At 30.2% G+C, this 24,258-nt stretch overlaps 6 protein-coding genes across 15 annotated transcripts in view; all 6 read left to right on the forward strand.

Moving 5' to 3' along the window:
• The first annotated feature begins 2,678 nt into the window (after positions 1-2,678).
• On the forward strand, positions 2,679-3,962 carry LOC113389642 (zinc finger protein 501-like). The gene has a single exon (XM_026626661.1). The coding sequence runs from the start codon at positions 2,679-2,681 to the stop codon at positions 3,960-3,962; it is 1,284 nt and encodes a 427-aa protein (XP_026482446.1).
• Positions 3,963-6,623: 2,661 nt separating this feature from the next.
• Positions 6,624-7,227, forward strand: LOC113389643 (ras-responsive element-binding protein 1-like). The gene is made up of 2 exons (XM_026626662.1): positions 6,624-6,999; positions 7,166-7,227. Exons 1-2 carry the CDS (start codon positions 6,624-6,626, stop codon positions 7,225-7,227), a joined length of 438 nt encoding a protein of 145 aa, XP_026482447.1.
• Positions 7,228-7,235: 8 nt separating this feature from the next.
• Positions 7,236-8,141, forward strand: LOC113389644 (zinc finger protein 776-like). Its single transcript, XM_026626663.1, has one exon. It carries the CDS (start codon positions 7,236-7,238, stop codon positions 7,854-7,856), a length of 621 nt encoding a protein of 206 aa, XP_026482448.1. The 3' UTR covers positions 7,857-8,141.
• A 774-nt stretch (positions 8,142-8,915) lies between these two features.
• On the forward strand, positions 8,916-10,145 carry LOC113389646 (zinc finger protein 99-like). The gene is made up of 2 exons (XM_026626665.1): positions 8,916-9,384; positions 10,033-10,145. The coding sequence occupies exons 1-2, from the start codon at positions 8,916-8,918 to the stop codon at positions 10,143-10,145; spliced, it is 582 nt and encodes a 193-aa protein (XP_026482450.1).
• A 6,703-nt stretch (positions 10,146-16,848) lies between these two features.
• Positions 16,849-17,583, forward strand: LOC113389212 (zinc finger protein 665-like; the record flags this gene model as incomplete). Its single annotated transcript, XM_026626272.1, has 1 exon — positions 16,849-17,583. A coding segment is annotated over exon 1 (660 nt), but the record flags the coding sequence as incomplete, so codon positions are not given.
• A 1,986-nt stretch (positions 17,584-19,569) lies between these two features.
• The window catches only part of LOC113389344 (dynein heavy chain, cytoplasmic), a 125,191-nt gene continuing 120,502 nt past the window's right edge, over positions 19,570-24,258 (forward strand). For 8 of the 10 annotated variants that reach the window (XM_026626398.1, XM_026626393.1, XM_026626396.1 and 5 more), the window contains exons 1-3: positions 19,588-19,828; positions 22,038-22,311; positions 22,869-23,124. In XM_026626398.1, coding sequence (XP_026482183.1) covers positions 19,588-19,828; positions 22,038-22,311; positions 22,869-23,124 — 771 coding nt within the window. Of the gene's footprint in view, positions 19,829-22,037; positions 22,312-22,868; positions 23,125-24,258 lie in introns of all 10 variants that reach the window. The other 2 variants (XM_026626388.1, XM_026626389.1) reach the window with 1 other exon arrangement.

The raw sequence follows: 24,258 nt of genomic DNA on the forward strand, positions 1-24,258 counted from the left end.
ATTGAATTTAAATATTTATGTGCAAATTGTATGAAATATACAGTAAACGTTAAATTATATGCATTTATTGATAAAAAAGGCAATTGTTACATAATATATTATTTTATGTGCTAGAATGAAGGAACTCATCTTATATTTTACATATACTGAATTTTTAAATTTAAAATTTAAAGTCTGAATTATTTTCGATATTTTTTTAATTTTTGTTTTGTATTTTAATAATATTAATAAACAAGTGGTAAAATGGATAGTAAAAACATGCATTGCTTTCTTTTACGACACTTTAAAAAATACCTAAAATTAATCGCTCTACACTAGAATACCCCCTTGAGCAACACATGTTTGTTCTAGTATTGTGGCCAATAACAAAACAATTTAAATTAGGCTTGAAACGAATAATATATTCGGCGAAATGCCGAACACCAACTATTCGACTATTCGCAACTATTCGACAGGTTTTTAGAGCATAAACTCGTTCGTATCAATGTAAATACTATTCGCAGTTGTTATATTACTAACTTACTACATGTTTATTCAATTTTTATTCCTATGCTTGCATCGACCTGGTTACTCTTTATTATTTGGAGAATTTGGCACCATTTACACTTTTCGGACGAATACCGAATACTTATATGTGATACGAAAATAAATCAAAAAGCGATTCTTTACAGATATATAAATGTATTTCAAATTATTTCTTTCATAAACATTCAATATTCTATTTTATAAACACAATATTATCTACATATATATATAAAAATAAGTCGGGTTTTCCTTCCTGACGATTTAACTCCAGAACGCACCAACCGATTTCGACAATTTTGCATTCGCTGGAAAAGTCTCCGCAAGATTTATAACTAAGAAAATTAGTGGTGCCTTAATGCAAATTTCTGGAACTACACGTACCGTAATTAAAAATTCGAGTAATGACATTAGTGAGAATTATCAGAATTATGCTTGGTTAAGTCAACGAGCAATTCTTGCCGCAAAGAATAATGATGTACACGCACTGAATTTCACCATTCAATCAAAAATTGCTGGCGATTTGGTGACATACCAATGATTCTGACTGGTCTTCCGTTTGACTTCAAACGATTGCAATTTTCAGTTCGCCTTGCGTTCGCAATAACAAGTCGCAAGGCCAATCACTTAGTGTTTGCGGGATAAATTTAAAATAGATTTATTTATAACATCATTGTTTTTCACATGGGCAGTTATACGTTGCCTGTTCACGAGTTAGGAAACCATCCGCTTTCTTTGTGTTAACGTCAGACCAGAAAACAAAAAATGTGGTTTACCAAAGAGCACTTCAAGGAAACGGATAATTTGCAGATTCACTTTCATTTACTTAGAGAAGTCCAACTAAAAAACACTTCATTTTTGTAATCGAAATAAATTCATTACTGTTGTGTAATAAAATAAAATTTTTCTTTTCAAATATAAAAGAAACAAAAAATTCTTCATCTTTCTCACGAAACCATCTGGTGGCGAAACGGAGTTTGTCGGGTTTGCTAGTTTCTTATATATTAGGAAGGCTAATCATAATAGTATAAATAAAGACTAATGAAAAGTATTGTTTGTATTTACGATAAAGAGCCTATAATATCTCTCTATTTAGAAATGTTCAGATTAAATATATTGAATGACTTTATGTAATCGTTGAATGATTCTTAACATAAACATATAACAATAACGCGTACTTTGAATATTGAGAAAAGAGTTCTTTACTTGTTCGTGTATATAACCATTTATACAATCGTTAATAGTAACCGAATGTTCGGTGCAAGCCTAATTTAAATTATGACTACGATTATTCATTGAATCTTTTCAACAAAGCCATTTTTCAATTCGTGCATTTTATTTCGGAAATATAAAAAAATCACTTTGTTATCCATATGATTTCTTCACTTATACTCGCATTATTTCGTACGGCGTAGATACGCCCCATAATTATTAGAAACTAGTGGTGTATGGCATCGTGCCTTAAGGCAAATTGCTGGAACTTCCCGTACCGTAATGAAACGTTCGAGGAATTTTAAATGTTTTTATATTGATAATTATAAATATAATTTGTTAAATGTTTAAATAGATTATTATGAATACTGTAGCTTTTATTATTCGTATTTTATAGACAAAATATAAGAGCTTATGAATTGGTGGACGACGTTTATATAAACATACTTGAAAAGTAAATAAACAAAACTAAATCCAGCGGTGCTAGAATGAAGGAACTTATTTCATACTTTTTATATACCGAATTTTTAAATTTAAAATTTAAAGTCTGAATTGTTTTCGATATTCGAAAAAGATATTTTTTTGGAAAATTAATATTAATGTTAATATTGTTGATAATAAAACCATATGCATATTGTTAAGATAGAGATAATTATCATTTATTTGAAAAAAACGCGCCACTTGTTAATTATCAACGCGATTTGATTAATGTCTCATCTTTCTATAAACATACTCTATGCTTCAAATATCTGATCAAAGCGTTTGGTTACTCCCTAGACAATACAATATATAAACTCTATGCTTGAAATAATGAATGTATTTTTTGGTGAAATTATTTATAGTGAAAAATAGTGAAAAAGATTGTTGATTAAAGTAGATTATTATTTAGAATACGAATAGTTTTTAGATATTTAGTGAGTACAAACAGTAAAAAATATTTAAGAATGTCAGAAGAAACATTTATGTCAGTGAATGATCAGGTAATTAAAATTGAACCACCAGAGTATTCTCCGGAAGACATTAAACGCGAAAATGAGTATGAATTTGATGACCTTGATGCTATCGTTAAATCTGAATCGTGTTCTGAGGATGATGATACGTGTTTAGATAGATTCATGAATTCCGAGGTGACAATTGAAGATGAAGTCAAGCAGGAGTCTTATGATTGTGACATTTGTAATCAATCATTTGCAGAATCGCATCATCTAACAAAACATATGGTCGATCATATGCCTAACCATAGCGAAGAACGTCCTTACAAATGTGGTATCTGCCCAAAGACTTTCAGTCAATCAAGAGGGTTGAACACACACATGGTCATTCACAGTGGTGAGCGTCCACATAAATGCAATGAATGCAATAAGGCTTTCATAACTGTAACTCATCTGAAAAGACACATGCTCATTCACAGTGGTAAGCGCTCTCATGAGTGCAATATATGCAAGAAGAGATTCACACAATTAAGGTATCTGAATAGTCACATGCTCATTCATAGTGGTGAGCGTCCACATAAGTGCAATGAATGCAATAAGACATTCACCCTATCAAGGCATCTGAAATATCACATGGTCATTCACAGTGGTAAGCGCACCCATGAATGCAGTATATGCAAGAAGACATTCATATATTTGTGGACTCTGAAAAAACACATGCGCATTCACAGTAATGAGCGCTCTCATGAGTGCAATATATGCAAGAAGGCATTCTTGCAATTAAGTAATCTAAAAAGACACATGCTCATTCACAGTGGTGAGCGCTCACATGAGTGCAGTATATGCAAGAAGACATTCATAGAATTGTGGACTCTGAAAGCACACATGGTCATTCACAGTGATGAGCGTCCACATAAATGCAATGAATGTAATAAGGCATTCAAAACTAAAACTCATTTGAATGATCACATGCTCATTCACAGTGGTAAACGTCCCCATGAGTGCAATATATGCAAGAAGACATTTATACAATTAAGTAATTTGAAAAGACACATGCTCATTCACAGTGGTGAGCGCTCCCATGAATGCATCATATGTAATAAAGCATTCAAAGATATACACGGTTTGAAGGTTCACATGCTCATTCACATTGGTGAGCGTTCCCATGAGTGTAAGGAATGCAATAAGACATTTATACGATTAAGCCATCTGAAAATCACATGTTCACTCATACTGGTAAGCGCCCCCATGAGTGCAGTATATGCAAGAAGTCGTTTACACAACCATCTCATCTGAAAAGTCACATGCTCGTTCACAGTGGTGAGCGTCCCTATAAATGCAGTATATGCAATAAGGAATTTACTGTATCAAGAGTTTTGAACAAACACATGGCCATTCATAGTAGGAAGCATGATGAAAATCAGTAAAATATCTGTTAAATTGTATTTAAATATTTGGAAACATGTTATAAAATATTCTTACATATAATAGAATGTATAATTAGATAAAATATATTTTATAAATATATAATAATAAACATTAAACATGCATTTATTGATAAACAAGGCAATTGTTTCATATTATATTATTAACTTCCCGTAGGGTAAGTTATTGTAATCGTCCAAAAATCGAAATTGAAAATTTTTACTTTTCTCGACGTTTTGAAGGTTTCTGAACATTTTGGTATACCTCAGAAAAAATGGATGTGTATGTGTGTGTGTGAGTATCTATGGATACAAATTTCCAGTCACGTTTTTGGGCGCACGGATTAACCGACTTTGACGAAGGCGGGTCTAGCAGTTACGGAGATAAAGAGCAAAGAGTGCAGAAAATAGAAATCGAGTTTTTGAGAGAACGGAGCATCCGATTTGAATGTTCTAAAAAAACATTCAATTAGTAATGATTGGCGGAAGTGTTTATCAGATTTTGGCAAAAGCAGGCCCAGCCATTTCGAAGATACGGAGCTAAATGTGCAAAAAATGGCAGTTTTTGAGAGAACTAAGCGTCCGATTTAAATGATTCAAAGAACGTTCTGCTTGTCTTAACAAAATAATTGATTTTGGAAAAAAAAAATGTCTCAACTTTTTTTTTCAAAAAAAATTTTTTTGTATATCGAAAATAATTCAGATTTTATTTTTAATTCTGACTAAAGTTCTAATATACTTTGAACAAATAATTTCAACTTTGCAATTCAGTTTAGATAATTCTTATAAATATTAGACAATAATACAATATTAATAATAATCTATTTGAAAACATTCAGTATTCCTGGAACATTTCGTTACGGTACGGGAAGTTCCAGCAATTTGCCTTAAGACACGATGCCATACACCCCACTAGTTTTATAACTTTTTATTCACATTTTTTATAAATGAATTATTAATAACGTAATCTATAGATTAGCAACCCACCTTGTTCAGCAGTAATAATACAAGTATTACAAATATGATATCAAGAAATGTTATATTCTACTAAAACGTATGGTTTTTTAAATCATTTAAGCCATTTTTTATCGATGGTGACGCCAGATTATTAAACTTCACTAATGTATATTCATTTAGTTATAAAATCCACCAACTGTTGCCCACCATCTATTTATGTATATTATAATTATATGGACCAGTTGTCTCCAATCAATTTCGAACCAATTTAATTTTATTATTAAAAATTCCATTTTAATATTGTTTTAATTTTTCTGCATGAACATTAGAGCGGGTCGATTTGTAAGGGTCAAAAAAAGTTTCCTAGTTACATATGATTTTCAGATTTTAGGGATTAAAATAAGATACTTTGCTGAAGAAACTATACCTCTAAAATGAATTCTGATGTCCCGTGCTTTGACCCCAAAGATAAGGGTTAAAATTTGAAAAATTCTATTGTGACCCATTTAGAGTGCCCCAATTGCGTCCAAATGTATGACAGACCTCCACTAACTTCGGAAAACCGATCCATCCATGCATCTGGATCACCCCCCCCTGAGGGGGTTTTTCAAAATTTAACCCTTATCTTTGGGCCAATGCACGGGTCATCAGAATTCATTTTTGAGGTATGGTTTCTTCAGCAAAGTATCTTATTTTGATCGTTAAAATCTGAAAATCATATGTTTATTACTTTAATAATAATTTAATACTTTTTTTGTTTATGTTATCATAAGGTTAGAAAAATATGAATTAAAATTCAGTGAAAAACACTCGGTATGGTGAAAATTTATTCGACTACTGAGATAGCTATTATGAAATAGAGATTTATGGAAGGAGGGTGAAAATTTAGAATTGTAGCATTATTTAGTTCCGCATTAAGCAAATTAAAATTAAAAGAAAATTGATTCCAAAATTTGAAAAAATGTTAAGGATGGACCTTAACATTTCCTTGATAGAAATAAATAGTTTTTAGAGGTAAATATAGTTGTGTGTATTTTTCAATTTCAAATTATATGAAATTGAATTATCTTTGATTTGTATATATGTGTTGAGTTTCAAACAAGGAATTCAATAGTAATGAAAAACCAAAAAGTTTTTCAGATAATTATTATTTATTGTCGACGTTTCGGATCTATATGCTTATTTATCTAGGGTGTGAATGTTCCATCTTCAGCTCTTGAACATGATCTTGATTAGAAATAAACAAACAAAGCTGATATCTTATGTAGGACATGAAATTAATAAATTCTCTTCTAAATTATTTATTATTAATTTATTGTCTAGGTAATAATCATTTTGGAATTAATAATAAAGACGTTTATTGCCAAGAGAACGATAATGCATTTGAAAAAGGGCGCCACTTGCTAAATATCAACGCGCTTTGGTAAATGTCTCATCTTTCTAAAAGCATTGCTCTATGCTTCACATGTCAAATAATGAACTAAATTTTAGTTGAAATCATTTAAAGCATTGTTGATTAAATTAGATTATTATTTCGTAAATATTTAATGAGTATAAGCATTAAAAATATTTAAACATGTCAGACGAAACAATTACGTCTATGAATGATCAGGCAATTAAAATTGAACCAACAGAATATTCAGCAGAAGACATTGAAGGCGAAAATGATGATGAATTTGATGCCATTGTTAAATTTGAATCGTGTTCTAAGGATAATGATGCATGTTTAGAAAGATTCATGAACTCCGAAGTGACAATTGAAGATGAAGTCAAACAGGAGTCTTTTGATTGTGACATTTGTAATCAATCATTTGCAGAATTGCATCATCTAACAAAACATATGGTCGATCATATGCCTAATCCTAGTGAAGAACGTCCTTACAAATGTGAAATCTGTCAAAAGACTTTCAAACAATCAAAAAGATTGAAAACACATATGGTCATTCACAGTGGTGAGCGTCCACATAAATGCAATGAATGCAATAAAACATTCAAACAATCAGCTTATTTGAAAAAACACATGCTCATTCACAGTGATGAGCGCCCCCATGAGTGTATTATTTGCAATAAGGCATTCAAAACTATTGCTCGTCTGAATAATCACATGCTTATTCACAGTTGTAAGCGCTTCTATGAGTGCAGTATATGCAAGAAGACATTCATACAACCGGAGGTTCTGAAAAGACACATGCTCATTCACAGTGGTGAGCGCCCCCATGAGTGCAGTATATGCAAGAAGACATTCATACAAATGGGGAATCTGACAAGACACATGCCCATTCACAGTGCCGAGCGTCCCTATGAATGCAATGAATGCAATAAGACATTCAAACAATTAAGGGATCTGGAATCTCACATGCTCATTCACAGCGGTACGGGCTCCCATGAGTGCAATGTATGCAAGAAGACATTCACACATTTAGGTGCACTGAAAAGACACATGCTCAATCACGGTGATGAGTGGCCTCATAAGTGTATTATATGCAATAAGGCATTCATACAAACAAGTCATCTGAAAACTCACATGCTCATTCACAGTGGTCAGCGTTCCTATGAGTGCAGTATATGCAATAAGACATTCATAACTATAAATAATCTAAAAAGACACATGCTCATCCACAGTGGTCAGCGTTCCCATAAATGCAGTATATGCAAGAAGACATTCATACAATCGGGGACACTAAAAAGACACATGCTCATACACAGTGGTGAGCGTCCCCATGAATGCAATCAATGCAAGAAGACATTTATACAATCAAACGATCTGAAAAGACACATGCTCGTTCACAGTGGTGAAGCGCCCCCATGAGTGCAATATTTGCAAAAGGACATTTACATGTTCAAGGCATCTGAATAGGCACATGCTCATTCACACTGGTGAGCACCCCTGTAAGTGCAATAAATGCAATGAGACATTCGCACATTTAAGTAGTCTGAAGAAGCACATGCTGATTCATAACAGAGAGCATCCTTATAAATGTTAAATATGCAGTAAGACATTCACACAATTATGAAGCTTCAAAGGGCACATGCTTATTCATAAAGGAGAACGTTGCAAATGTGAAATATGCAATAAGGAATTTAATCAAACAGGCATAGTCAAGGGCGTGATGAAAATAAATGAATCTAAACATTTCAGTTAAATTGAATTTAAATATTTATGTGCAAATTGTATGAAATATACAGTAAACGTTAAATTATATGCATTTATTGATAAAAAAGGCAATTGTTACATAATATATTATTTTATGTGCTAGAATGAAGGAACTCATCTTATATTTTACATATACTGAATTTTTAAATTTAAAATTTAAAGTCTGAATTGTTTTCGATATTCGAAAAAGATATTTTTTTGGAAAATTAATATTAATGTTAATAATAAAACCATTTGCAGACTGTTGAGATAAAGAGAATTATCATTTATTTGAAAAAAACGCGCCACTTGTTAATTATCAACGCGATTTGATTATTGTCTCATCTTTCTATAAACATACTCTATGCTTCAAATGTCTAATCGAAGCGTTACTCTATGCTTGAAATAATGAATGTATTTTTTGGTGAAATTATTTATCAGACAATATAATAATCATAATAATAATAATAATACTTGTTTGGCTGTGATAATAATGATCTTGACAGGTTTTAGCTGTCAAAGTTATGAATCCAATGCATTTCAACTTGACAGCTAACTTCTATTTCGTCGCCAACTTGAAGGCTGAAATGTTAGCAAATGTCAAAATTCTTAGCATGATTTAAGGTGGTGTTTTTTTTGGTGAAATTATTGAAGAATAGATTGAAGTAGATTATTATTTAGAATACGAATAGGTTTTAGATATTTAGTGAGTACAAACAGTGAAAATATTTAAAAATGTCAGAAGAAACATTTATGTCAGTGAATGATCAGGCAATTAAAATTGAACCACCAGAATATTCAGCAGAAGGCATTAATCGCGAAAATGAAGTGGAATTTGATGACCTTGATGCTATCGTTAAATCTGAATCGTGTTCTGAGGATGATGATACGTGTTTAGAAAGATTCAAGAACTCCGAGGTGACAATTGAAGATGAAGTCAAACAGGAGTCTTTCGATTGTGAAATTTGTAATCAATCATTTGCAGAATCGCATCATCTAACAAAACATATGGTTGATCATATGCCTAACCCTAGTGAAGAACGTCCTTACAAGTGTGAAATCTGTCAAAAGACTTTCAAACAATCAAAAGGGTTGAAAGCACACACGGTCATTCACAGTAGTGAGCGTCCACATAAATGCAATGAATGCAATAAGACATTCACACTATTAGGACATCTGAAATATCACATGCTCATTCACAGTGGTAAGCGCTTCTATGAGTGCAGTATATGCAAAAAGACATTCATAGAATCGTGGACTCTGAAAACTCACATGCTCATTCACAGTGGTGAGCGTCCACATAAATGCAATGAATGCAATAAGGCATTCAAAACTAAACCTCATTTGAATAATCACATGCTCATTCACAGTGGTGAGCGTTCCCATGAGTGCAATATATGCAATAAGATATTTATAAAATTAAGTAATTTGAAAAGACACATGCTCATTCACAGTGGTGAGTGCTCTCATGAGTGCATCATATGCAATAAGGCATTCAAGGATGTAAGCGGTTTGAAAGTTCACATGCTCATTCATAGTGGTGAGCGTCCCTATGAGTGCAGTATATGCATGAAGACATTCATTCAATCAAATGTTCTGAAAAGACACATGCTCATTCACAGTGGTAAGCGCCCCCATGAGTGCAATTTATGCAAGAAGACATTCACACATTTTGATGTTCTGAAAAGACACATGCTCATTCATAGTGGTGAGCGTCCTTATGAATGCAGTATATGCAATAAGGCATTCATACAAACAAGTCATCTGAAAAATCATATGCTCATTCACAGTGGTCAGCGCTCCCATGAGTGCAGTATATGCAAGAAGACATTCATAACTATAACTAATCTAGAAAGACACATGCTCGTTCACAGTGGTGAGCGTCCCTATGAATGCCATGTATGCAATAAGAGATTTACACAATTAGGTACTCTGAAAAGACATATGATGATTCATACAGATTAGCGTCCTTATGAATGTGAAATATGCAATAAGGAATCTATCAAGAGTTTTGAAGAGACACATGGACATTCATAGTAGGAAGTGTGATCAAAATCAGTAAAATATCTTTTAAATTGTATTTACATTTTTGGAAACTTGTTATAAAATATTCTTACATATAATAGAATGTATAATTAGTATAAAATACATTTTATAAATATATAATAATAAACATTAAACATGCATTTATTGATAAACAAGGCAATTGTTTCATATTATATTATTTCATAATTTTTTTATTCATATTTTTTGTAAATTAAGTATACCCATGCACCTTGGTCAGCAGCAGTAATACAAGATATTACAAATATGATATCAAGAAATGTTATATTCCTCATCATTTAAATCATTTATGCAATTTTTTATTGATATTATTTTAAACTTGACTAATATTTATATATATATATATATATATATATATATATTTAGTTATAGAATCCAAAATTTTTTTCCCACCATCTGTTTTATTGTATTTTTAACGTTCTATGATATGGAGCCATTGTCTTTAATCAATTAGGAAATAATGTAATTTTATTATTAAAAATTTCAGTTTAATTTTTTTTTTAATTTTTCTGCAAGGGCAAGGTAACCAATTTGCTAATTTCATTTTCTCGATATATAAAATAAAATTGTGAAAAGTTTAAGACCAATATTGGGAGAGGTATGTACGTGCTTATGAGCCAAAACTTGAATTGTCGTCAACATTTTTATAAAAACGGTTGCACTGATTTCATGAATTCAAAAACTCCCGTGTAATAACAATCGGTCGAGCCGTTTCTTTATAATCAGCAGATAAGTACAAAATTTTTCGTCCGCGTTTTAACAAAAAATCCTTTCCGATTTTGAAAAATCTAAAGCTAATCTCTGTTTAAATTATATTAAACAGTTGAGCTTGCCCTAAGGCAAAATGCCACTTACACCCAGTTGATGTAAGTGACCTGCAATCTATGACAATAGAGGGAGTGAATGGGTCTTCGCTCATTTACAAAATAAGTATAAAATCTAGATAAGAATGATAACGTTCTAGATCCTCCCCCCACGAAGTAATGTCTAACGGCGGTTTCTGTGGGGACTAGAGGTAGGGGCAAAGCGGAGGTTTTCAGTCGGTATTATAACCATGCCGTATTGAGTCCGACATACCCAGACAAAAGACCTAGTCTGGGATTTATAAATATGCTATGCAGAATCATCGCTATACAAAAAAAAAACAGTTGATTTACTTTTTGGCATCTGAACAAGAAATCTAAATGAAATCAAAATATTTTTGTCTATAAAATACAAGTTTATTAAATAAAATTTTATTAATTATTAGTCATATCGATAAAATTAATTATCATTAGACTAGCCAATATTCAGATTAAATTATCCTGCAAAAACATAATGCATTTCATTATCTTTTCTTAAGTTTTCTTCAGATTTAGTCATTCCCAAATAGATGACTTCATCTTCTTTTTTAGCCAAACTATCCACTTGTTTCTGGGATTGGTTAATTCTGAAAAATGGAAATTTTAATTTTAAATTAATTTAATATTTAGGGAGTGTTTTTATTTAAACTTTCTGAAGGAGAGGTTTATGTTTTTGCCAAAAAATCTGATTTGCTTATTTTATTTTTTCTCGACGTTTTAAGCCATTCTTAATCGAATGAGACCAAACTAGGAAAAAGTATGTGTATGTGTGAACAGATTTTTGACCTTTCAACGACGTTTTCTCAAAAACGTCTGAACCGATATTTTTTAAGTAAAACTTCTCTAGGCGCGACTAGGGTGTAAATCCGTACAAATGCAACGGAAGTGCGTTACGGCAGATAAGATAAGATAAGAGCCGAGTGCCAATGATTCGTCATACGCTCTCGATGATATCATTTCTATACGGGTCGATTGTGATTAGTCGTCGTATATGTGAAAAGAGATCTGTCGTTGTATGCGTAACGGCATCAACGTTGTATGCATACCGATATTAACAAGGAAATCGACATTAATAAATATTCATTTTAAAGTTACATCGTAGTACAAATCTTGATTTAATAAAAAATGCCTGAATCAGAAAAATATTTTACCCTGTTTCTTGAAAATAATAAAACAAATTAAACATTTGTGCCGTGTACTAAACGTAGGTTTATTGATTAGAAGATATTTCTATATTATTCGTAGTTTCTATAAATCTTTGAAGTTATTAAAATGGAAAATATAGGCAAAACAGATATTACAGCTGTTCAAAGAATGATATTATATCGCCAGCGGAAAAGTGAACAAAAATACAAGCAGTCAATTAATGTATGTTAATTTTAATTACATGAAGTTCTTCGAACACAATTATTACATGATGAGTAAAGTTGCAAAAACAATATTTGTTAAGGCGTTGTTTAATATAATCCACTGTGTGAACGATTATTATAGAATTTATTAATCAGCAATTACTTAATTTCTCTAATGAAGGTTCATTTCCAAATGCTAATTACAATGACAAACCGATCATGTCATATTTGAAGTATGACTTTAATTACATTATTGTTTTTAAATATTATACATATTTTTGATGATATTATAAATATATAATTTATAATTTATCATTATATAATTGTGTATAATGGTCGACACTGATAAATGTGTGCATCACGAGTGTTACTAATTTATACCATATTACTAATAAACATTATTCAAAATTGTTATATGATGTATTTATTTTTACTTAAATGCCATCTTGTGCAGTAGCAAATAAGTTTTACTTCACTTGCGTGTGAACCTTACGCGCACTCTTTTTTTATTGATTTTTTATTAGGAAATTTTATAAGGGGTAATGCCACTTGTAACTACTAACCTTGTATTTTTATTTTCGGTTGCATTTTTTGCTCTAGTTGGTTGTTGGACATATCTGATTCGATCATCTTGTTTTTGTTGATTTTCTTCGAGAATTCTCATATTGACATCGTGATTTGCATCTTCGACTCCTGCTCGCATTTTATTTAAGGTTTTTATCCTCATTTTTGTACAAAAACTAAAAAAATATACAAACTTCAATATATATTCTATGAATGACAAAAGGATTTATTATGACCATATATAAAAAATGTGCCATATATTTTATATTTGTTGCTAAAGAATGAAAAATCGAATTCAAAGTCGTTTTATTCAAAACTTTTATATAGGAGTGTATAAAAGTGTTCGCTATAAGGAAATGTTGTAAATTTTATCTAGTTTCACCATATCTAACTGAAAAGGGGAGGTTTTATATGAAATTTTGGAGTTATTTGACAAAAACCAAAAAAATGTCCCGAATTTTCTATTTAATGCTAAATAATGAAAAATCAAATTCAAAGTAGTTTTATCCAAAACTTTTATTTTGGGGTGTATAAAAGTGTTCCCTAGAAAATGTTGTAAATTTTATCTAGTTTTACCATATCTAACTGAAAAGGGGAGGTTTTATATGAAATTTTGGAGTTATTTGACAAAAACCAAAAAAATGTCCCGAATAATCTATGTATTCGTATTTATTCAAAACTTTTATATCGGAGTGTATATAACTGTTGGCATGCAAATGTAGTAAATTTTATCTAGATCTGAATTTTTCCAATAATTATTTTTCGGAAATAATATTATTCATATGATATCGTTTATTTTTGACTTTCTACGATAATGTTTTTAAAGTGAAAAATTTTATAATCAGGACAATCGGTTGATATGAATCCACATTGGAGATAAAAATTTAATGCAAATTTAATTGAATATATATATGTATATATATATATATATATATATATATATATATATATATAAGTTTATCAAAGTTTAACATTCTCAAGCCAATATTTTTTATTCAAATAAATATCGTGACAAACATTAAACAAATATTGCTATCTAGCCAGACATTACAGAAAATCTTTCACTTTTACTGTATTATATATATATATATATATATATATATATATATATATATATATAAAGACAAAACTAAGTTTTTTATGCTAAATCTTGAATTTTTTAAATCTTAAAATTTCCTTCAAATCATAGCATTTTTGGGCCATATCTTCCAAATGAAATTTTATATCAAACTAAGGAAAAATTAGGAAAATTATAATGTTTTTTGAAATATTTTATTTCTTGCTCTAGTTTTTATATTTTAGGTCCTTTTTAAAATTAAATTTCAAAAATGTATTCACAAATAAATTAATTATATGCCAAAATTTGTTAGAAGATCAAAAAAATCCAAAGTTGGTGTTAAATTATTCATACTACAAATAGATCTCTATTTATATTAATTTTATTAAATACTAAAAAAAATAAAATAGCAAATATTGTTCAAAAAGATTATCAATACTACATTATTATTACACAATATGTTTATATATGTTTTTTTAATTTAATTGGATAATATTACAAAATTTAAATGTGCCGGCACAGGTCTATGTCCTTTTCTCAAGTTGAAATAATTTAATTTTATATTAATAGAAAAATTTATAAATTCAAAATAAAATATTAATAATTACCTTTGTATTTCCTTAAAATATATCAGCATCAGAATCATCATAATAAATACAATTAGTATTGGAATTACCAAACATTTTAAAACAAATGCATCTGCCATTTTTTGGAAAATCATTCAAAGTTTATCTGAAATTAAATACAAAAATTATATATATATATATATATATATATATATATATATATATATACAAGTTTTTTTTAAACATGCATATAACACAAAACACACTTAATTTTTCACCAATTTTAAATTTTAAAGTCAACTGCAGAAAAAAAAACACAAAATTTTACATAATTCTCATAATTTTTAACTCATAAATTTGTGTTTAATTTATATATAAATTAAATATGTGTATATAAAATTATGTTTACACATTTACCTTTGAATTTTTCAAATTTGTAACTGCCAAAAATATTTCTATTGTAAATTTGCTATCACCTGTCCATTGATAGTATAATAAACATCACAATTTATTGAATTCTGGTTTTATCACTAAAAAGCTATTATATTTATTTATTTATTCATTTTTATTTAAGACACATCTTAATAATAATGTGTATACTATGTTTGTAATGTGCATTTTATATGATGGCTTTAAAAAAATTATATTGAATGAAGAAAGCCTCTTATCAATTTTCGATAAAATAAGATTAATATTTATTTTCTGATTGTGAATCTTTACAAGTAAAATGATTTTGAAAAATGTTATTTTAAGAATTGATAGATCTGTAAAATGTTAAGAATTAGTTATATATATATATATATATACATATCTGTGTGTGTGTGTGTATTTATCTCTATATATGAAATCGATATTTTCAAATTGTTGACACAAAATTTTGCACTTCTTTTCTAATTACAAAGCTAACCGAGTCCTTATCGAATTTTATTGATTTTTTCTAAATTTTGAGAAAACGTCGACAAAAGTCAAAATTGGCTCGTACAATTTCGAGAAAGAATTATAGCATTCTAGATCTTCCCCTAGTAATTAATTCGAGATCCTCCTCCTTTAACCAGTATTATACCTAGAGGGTACCGAGTCTGACATACCCAGACAAAAGACTTAGTCGGTGATGAATAAATCATATTTTTTCCAATTTTGTTTCAAACTTCTTTACACGTTTTTGAGAAAACTTCGACAGAAGCCAAAAATTTGCTCGTTTAATTTCAAAGCAAAAATTATAGCATTCTAGTTCCTCCCCCTAGTAATTAATTCTAGATTTTTCTCCTTTAATCGGTATTATGCCTAGAGGGTATTGAGTCCGACATACCCAGATAAAAGACCTAGTCTGAAAGGCATAAAATATAGTTTTTCTAATTTTGTTTTCAAACTTCTTTGAGAGTTTTTGGGTAAACGTCGACAGAAGTTAAAAATTAGCTCGTATAATTTTATGGCAAGAATTATAGCATTCTAGATCCTCTCCCTAGTAATTATTTCTATATCCTTTTTCTTTAATGGGTATTATGCCTAGAGGGTAACGAGTCCGACATACCCAGACAAAAGACCTAGTCTGGGATGCATAAACTATACTTTTTTCCAATTTTCTTCTCAAATTTCTTTAAGCGTTTTTGAGAAAACGTCCACAGATTTCAAAAATTGGCTCGTATAATTTTATGGCAAGAATTATAGCATTCTAGATCCCTCTCCCTAGTAATTAACTCTAGATCCTCCCCCTTTAATCGGTGTTATACCTAGAAGGTATCGAGTCCGACATATCCCGACAAAAGACCTAGTCTGAATTTCATAAAATATATTTTTTCTAATTTTGTTCTCAAACTTCTTTAGGCGTTTTTGGGAAAACGTCGGGATAAGTCAAAAGTTGGCTCGTATAATTTTAGAGCAAAAATTATAGCATTCTAGATCCTCTCCCTAGTAATTGATTCTCTAGATTCTTCTCCTTTAATCGGTATTATACCTAGAGGGTTTCGAGTCCAACATACCTAGACAAAAGACCTAGTCTGAATTGCATAAAATATATTTTTTCTAATTTTCTTCTCAAATTTCTTATCATTTATTTGAAAAAAAAAACGCGCCACTTGTTAATTATCAACGCGATTTGATTAATGTCTCATCTTTCTATAAACAAACTCTATGCTTCAAATGCCTAATCAAAGCGTTACTCTATGCTTGAAATAATGAATGTATTTTTTGGTGAAATTATTTATCATATTGAAAAAGATTGTTGATTAAAGTAGATTATTATTTAGAATACGAATAGTTTTTAGATATTTAGTGGGTACAAACAGTGTAAAATATTTTAAAATGTCAGAAAAAACATTTATGTCAGTGAATGATCAGACAATTAAAATTGAAGCACCCGAATATTTACCGGAAGACATTAAACGCGAAAATGAGTATGACTTTGATGATCTTGATGCTATCGTTAAATCTGAATCGTGTTTTGAGGATGATGATACGTGTTTAGATAGATTCATGAATTCCGAGGTGACAATTGAAGACGAAGTCAAACAGGAGTCTTTCGATTGTGACATTTGTAATCAATCATTTGCAGAATCGCATCATCTAACAAAACATATGGTCGATCACATGCCTAAGCGTAGCAAAGAACGTCCTTACAAATGTGAAATCTGCCCAAAGACTTTCAGTCAATCAAGAGGGTTGAACACACACATGGTCATTCATAGTGGTGAGCGTCCACATAAATGCAATGAATGCAATAAAACATTCACACTTTTAACGCATTTGAAATATCACATGCTCATACACAGTGGTAAGCGCCCCTATGAGTGCAGTACATGCAAGAAGACATTCATACAATTAAGTCATCTAAAAGCTCACATGCCCGTTCACAGTGGTGATCGCCCCCATGAGTGCAGTATATGCAAGAAGACATTCATACAATTAAGTAATCTAAAAGCTCACATGCCCGTTCACAGTGGTGAGCGCCCCCATGAGTGCAGTATATGCAAGAAGACATTCACACAATTAAGGTATCTGAAATATCACATGTTCATTCACAGTGGGGAGCGCCCCCATGAGTGCAATGTATGCAAGAAGACATTCACACATTTTGTTGTCCTGAAAAGACACATGCGCATTCACAGTGGTGAGCGTCCTTATGAATGCAGTATATGTAATAAGGCATTCACACAAACAAGTCATCTGAAAACTCACATGCTCGTTCACAGTGGTGAGCGCCCCTATGAGTGCAGTATATGCAAGAAGACATTCACACAATCGCGGGCTCTGAAATCTCACATGCTCATTCACAATGGTGAGCGCCCCCTTGAGTGCAATGTATGCAAGAAGACATTCACACATTTTGTTGTTCTGAAAAGACACATGCTCGTTCACAGTGATTAGCGTCCCCATGAATGCAGTATATGCAATAAGACATTCAAAGGATTAAGTTCTCTGAAAGAACACTTGCGGATTCATACAGGAGAGCGTCCTTATAAATGTGAAATATGCAATAAGGAATTTACTCTATTAAGAGTTTTGAAGAAACACATGGCCATTCATAGTAGGAAGCGTGATGAAAATCAGTGAAATATCTGTTAAATTGTATTTAAATATTTGGAAACATGTTATAAAATATTCTTACATATAATAGAATGTATAATTAGATAAAATATATTTTATAAATATGTAATAATAAACATTAAACATGCATTTATTGATAAATAAAGGCAATTGTTACATATTATATTATTTTATAATTTTTTTATTCATATTTTTTGTAAATTAAATATTAATAACGTAGATTAGCAAACACTGGTTCTAAAATACAAATACCCACCTTGGTCAGCAGCAGTAATACAAGATATTACAAATATGATATCAAGGAATGTTATATTCCACTGAAACGTATGGTAAAATCCACCGACTGTTGCCCACCAGTTTTTAATCAATTACAAAATAATTTAATTTGATTATTATAAAATTTCCATTTTAATATTACTTTAGTTTTTCTGCATGAAATGTTCATGGGTCTATTGGTATGGGTCAAAAAAAGTCTCTTAGGCACATATGATTTCAAATTTTAGGGATTAAAATAAGATACTTTGCTGAAGAAACCATATTTACTTTAACGTTAACCTACATTTAACATACAATTTTGTTTTCGAACTTCTTTAAGAAATGCCTAAATGTCCATGGGTCGAGATTTCTTATGCAGAAAACAAACATACTTTTTCCAAATTTGTTTTCAAACGATTTGAAACATAAAATTAGCGAGTCAAATTTTCCGGTGAAAAGACACTTCTTCTTGGAAAAAGACTAAGTATATAGTAAATATTAAATAATAATTTATATATATTTACGTATAATTTCAGAACTATAGCATTCTAGGTCCTTCCCCAAGAATCTTTAAAGGCGGTTTTCATGGGGACTAGAGGCAAAAGATACGGGTTTTAATCGGTATTATACCTGTGTCCGGCATACCCAGACAAAAGACCTAGTCTGTGATTAATAAATGCAAAAACATACTTTTTCCAATTGTGTTTTCAAACGATTCAGAATGATTTGAAACTTTAATAAAACATAACATTAGCAAGTAAAATTTTCTGGCAAAATAATTTCTTTAAAAAAAAAACACTAAATATATAGTAAATATTAAGTAAATATTATATAATAAATATTTAAAAAAATGTTTCATTCAGATTGTGATTAGATATCACGAGTTGATTAAATCTGCATTATTCATCATTATCATTTTATTAAACAATATTCAAATGTAATAATATAAATTTATTCTGTTACAGCAATAGTTCTATTATTATTTTCAAATTTCGCGCCATCCATTACCTGCCGCCATTATCAACAATATGGCGCCGCTCCGCTCTGGCAACACTGCAAACTCGGTTGTCAAAAAGTGTCAAAAGTGAATCAGATTAGCACATAACCATTCTGCATTAAAATCTAGTTTTATTTAAAAGAAAAGTATTATTTTATCAATGAGAAACAATGGGTGATTCACTAGAAGGCAGCGAAATCCTTGCCGATCTGCAGAATGTATCAGTCGTCGATTATTTGTCGTTTGCGAATTATCTGAAAAAGGCTGTGACAATCCTATTGCCAGAAGAAGACGTAGTTTCACCGGCTTTGAATAATGCTTTGGAGGATAGAAGTAACCAGGAATGCATCAGAAAATTCTTGTCTGATCCCCAGGTTACGTCTTTGTATATCCAGAGGAGCTCGTCGAAAGGTAAGTGCTGGCATGTAATAATACCACACCCAGAGGTTTTGGTTTGTAAATATTAATAACACCTGGGTAATGATGTCATGGGTATCATTAAATATTCTAACAACGTTTACACTTGTATTATTTTATTAATTCACTGATTTAAAAATTCATTGTATAATATAACAGTATAATTCATTGAACTTTATGCACTGTTGATTATGACCAAGAAAATCACTATGCAATTTTGTTCTGCTTTTATAAATTATTTTATACAAATATTTGGATATTATTTATATTTTGTGCATATCATATTTTATGCCTAATTATAAAAATATCATATTGTTAAATATATTTCAAAATTGTGCAAATACTGTCCTCCGTAAGTATTGTAGCATATACTCCAGTAAGGTTATGATAAACATTGAATACATATTATAATTATTATATTAATTTTCATATTTCTTTTGGGATCTATTTTTGCCTAGTTTTGGATGATACCTATCAGAAATTTCATGCCAAATTTTAACAAAACTCAGTGGAACTTTTATATGAATTAGTAAACCGTGAGGATTATATTTACAAAAATTACAAAATCAGTTTTTATATTCTAATGTTCAAAGAAATTTCCAACATGCCAAGCCGATCGATTCCTGTGTTATTTAGCATTGTGACACTCTTTTTATACATTTTTGATGAAAATTTTGGTAAAATACAATGGATTAATTTTGAACATATGTTTTGTGAAAACATAGCCATAATTTTATCAGAATAGAATAATTTCATTGTCCGTAATCACCAACAAGCTTTTATGGCTTATCAGAGGAATCCAACGAGTGATATTTTAGACTCACATTGTTCCCTCAAAGGATTTATATATATATATATATATATATATATATATATATATCTTGAGAGTTTTTTTGACGTCGAAACATGTTTAAGAGTAACTAGCAGCCCATTCGTCGAAATAAAAAAAAAAAAATATTTCAACAAATGGGCTGCTAGTTACTCTTAAATATAGAAACAAGTGGCATCTTGCCCTAAGACCAATTACTGCAATTTTCCGTACCGTAATTTAAAATTTTTAAAGCTCAATAGATAAAAATTAGATCTTTGAGAATTTTGATTTATTTTCATTATTCAATCATTTAAAAACAATGAGAAGAATTTGAAATCTTGAAATTTTTTGAATCCCTTTTTTTTGGAACATTTTAAACTTTTTTTTGAAGGTTTTTGATACTCATTTATGACTTATGCAAATGTCTGATTTTCCACCACTAAAAGGCATGTTTTTTAATTTTTATCTCTGGATCTCTTAAACTGCAGGACCTGACTTTGAAAAAAATCAATAAATCCTTTATTATGTCAGTACATGTACAGGAATATTTTTTGAATTATTCAAATTAGATGGTCTGTTCTCTCAAAAACTTAATTTTCATTTTCTGCACTTGCGAAACGACTGGACCAACCTTTCCTATAAACTAATTAATGTCAATGCATTATGAAGAGTTGATCAAGTTTATGCAATGGCAGATTCAGCGGTCTCGGAGATCAAGATAAAAAACAATTATTACATTATTACAAATATTTCTGAAAGCATTGTCTGAAAGCATTGTTTTATATTGATTTTTATTGTTTTAATTATATTTATGTTGAAGCATTCCTTTGTATATATACTGTGAACTCTCCCCAATATAGAATTTTTCACAATCATTACAATTCACCTTGTAAACGGAGTCAACAATTCTATTTTGTGGTGTTTTTGATTTTAAAGGAGTATACAAAGAATTAAGAGTATTTTCAAATTTGGAAACTAAAAGAAAACCTTCTTCAGAAAATATCTTTTTTAAAAAATAAGTAAAATTGCCTAAAAATGGTAAGGAAATAATACCTTTATAACGATTTAGAAAAGATGAAGAATTTATTAAACTAGTATCAATAGGTAACGAAAGGTTATTATTATTAATGTTAATTTTATTATTATTTAAATACTGCATACGGTTTTTTATAATATTATTAACTAATTTTAACGGATATTTGACGGAGATTTGATATTGAACATTTCAAAATTTATATCTAGGTTGGAACAGTGTTCATGTTTTATTTTTTATTTTTATTATGAATTTATAGAATAAAACTTCTAAATATTATATAAATTTGTGCAATCCCATTAACCGAATAATCTCCTACAATTTTGTTTATTTATCATACCATTTTCCTTTTATTTCAGAGGATGACAACGATCAACCAAACGAAGGAGAAGAGGAAAAAGACTTGACTTCTTACTACATAAGCAATGAAGTCCACTTCACAAACCACCGCATTGCCTCTCTCGTTTGCATCAAGAGAGGTCATGTTGTGGAAGCAGACAAATCCATACATTCCCAACTGCGTCTCATCAACTTTTCCGATGGAAGCCCTTATGAGACATTGCACGCCTTCATTAGCAAGACTATGGCACCTTATTTCAAGAGCTACATCAAAGAATCTGGTCGAGCTGACAGGTAATAATAAAACTTGCAGCGGAAATTGAATTATATTATATAGATTTTTTTTTAAATTTTTTTTTTGTTTTAATTTTTTTTGTTCAACAATATATTCACAACTGTCCTACATAGACATTAAGTAAATTTTTTGGCAATTATATATAAAAAATGACATAGATATATAAATAGTGAAAAATACTCAGTTGCATTTTTCCTTTATAAGAAGTAATGTTATATGACACGAGTAATTAAAAGCTAATTAAATCACTAAATATTTTCCTTTTGAGTCTTCGTGTTGTGTTTGTAGTAAGCAGTGCGTTGGCCAACTCATTTGGGTGTCCTTCTAGAAATAATATAGAAAAATTCAGCCTCTAATTTAATTATATTAACTTTTATTTTATTACAACTACTGAGTTGTTTTTTCCAACATGTCAAAGTAGTATACAATGTACCTTTTTGGCGGACTATTATAAATCCATTAAATTTACTGAATTTCCTATACTGGACAGTTGTAAATAAAAGAGTTAATAAAAAAAAACAAAAAAAAAAAATATTACATTTGTGTCCTTTTCCAGAGATGGTGATAAGATGGCTCCATCCGTGGAGAAGAAAATAGCTGAGCTGGAAATGGGCTTGTTGCACTTGCAGCAGAATATTGATATACCAGAAATTTCTTTGCCGGTGCACCAGACCGTTGCTGGTGTTATCAAACGTTGTGCTGATGATGGACGTAAAGCTAAAGTATCAGATTTTGGAGACAAGGCTGAAGATTCAACTTTCCTCAATCAATTGCAAAATGGTGTCAATAGGTGGATCAAGGAAATTCAAAAGGTAAAATAATATTTTTAACTTAATGTAGGGTGAGTTATGGTAATCGCAAAAAACTTGAAAATGTAATTTTTGGCATATCTTTACGTTTCAAAGGTTTTTGAACATTTTGGCATATGAAAAATTGGTGTGTGTATGTATGTGTGTGTATGTGCTTGCGGATAAAAACTTTCGTCGACGATTTTGGGAACATGGTTCAACCGATTTTAATTATTCAAAAAACATTCGATTCCCATTGATAAGGAAACTTGATGATTAGTTTTTGGCGAAGGCAGGTCTAGCCGTTCCGAAGATACAGGATAAAAAGTGACAAAAATGGTAACTCAGTTTTTAAGAGAACGGAGCGTCCGATTTTAATAATTCAAAAAACATTTTACTTGTATTGACAAGTTGAAGAATTGATCAAATATTTGGGAAGGCAGGTCAAGTGGTTTCGAAGATCTAGTAAAAAAAAGTAAAAAAAATGCCATTTGGCGGTCAAAAATGATCATTAGACATATGCGCATCAAATTATCAGAAATTTTCTAAAAATTTTAATAAGTACAAATTTTGTTTACATTTCCATGGGTTCCGTAACATCGTTTGGGCGTAGGACGGCGACGCGACGCTTACGCGCTTCGATAATTCGTCTCTATGCAGCTAAAGCAGTGCGATGCTTTAAAAATAAGTTCAAAATTACCAAAATATTTCTAAATAAAAAAAACATTTTTCCAAAAGTTTTTTTTTTTCAAAAAAGTCTATTTTTTTTAAAAAAAATTCAAAATTTCTCAAAAATCAAATTTTTCCTCTTTCTTCATCTTTTTTTAAAAAAAATAATTTCTGGTACGGGAAGTTTCAGGAATTTGCCTTAGGGCACGATGTTATACACCACTAGTTTATTCTTACAATTAGTTCAGAGCATGGATTCTTAAACTATGGGTCGCTTAGGAAAATTATGGGGTCGCGAGAAATTTGAATGTCAAATATATATTATAAGAACATCACGTCTAGATTTCTGTACGTTTTACAACAAATTCTAAAACTATATTTTCTTATGTACTTATATATGTATATTGTTACCCAGTCATTTAAAAATATTAATTCTTACTTTTATATTTCTTTAGGGTTGTCAAAAAACAATCATAAATGAGGTCGCGA

This window comes from Ctenocephalides felis, unplaced genomic scaffold, assembly GCF_003426905.1.
Source record: "Ctenocephalides felis isolate EL2017-DRISC unplaced genomic scaffold, ASM342690v1 CF-g0.4_SCAFFOLD_03573, whole genome shotgun sequence".
Classification (NCBI taxonomy): Eukaryota; Metazoa; Arthropoda; class Insecta; order Siphonaptera; family Pulicidae; genus Ctenocephalides; species Ctenocephalides felis.

What these genes read in the sequence shown, in the direction of transcription:
- LOC113389642 (XM_026626661.1), top strand. Translation starts at nt 2,679, where the DNA reads ATGTCAGAAGAAACATTTATGTCAGTGAATGATCAGGTAATTAAAATT.
- LOC113389643 (XM_026626662.1), top strand. Translation starts at nt 6,624, where the DNA reads ATGTCAGACGAAACAATTACGTCTATGAATGATCAGGCAATTAAAATT. An exon ending in ACATATGGTCATTCACAGTG is followed by an intron (nt 7,000 to 7,165) that starts GTGAGCGTCCAC and finishes GCTTATTCACAG; the next exon opens with TTGTAAGCGCTTCTATGAGT.
- LOC113389644 (XM_026626663.1), top strand. Translation starts at nt 7,236, where the DNA reads ATGCTCATTCACAGTGGTGAGCGCCCCCATGAGTGCAGTATATGCAAG.
- LOC113389646 (XM_026626665.1), top strand. Translation starts at nt 8,916, where the DNA reads ATGTCAGAAGAAACATTTATGTCAGTGAATGATCAGGCAATTAAAATT. An exon ending in TCACATGCTCATTCACAGTG is followed by an intron (nt 9,385 to 10,032) that starts GTAAGCGCTTCT and finishes TAACTAATCTAG; the next exon opens with AAAGACACATGCTCGTTCAC.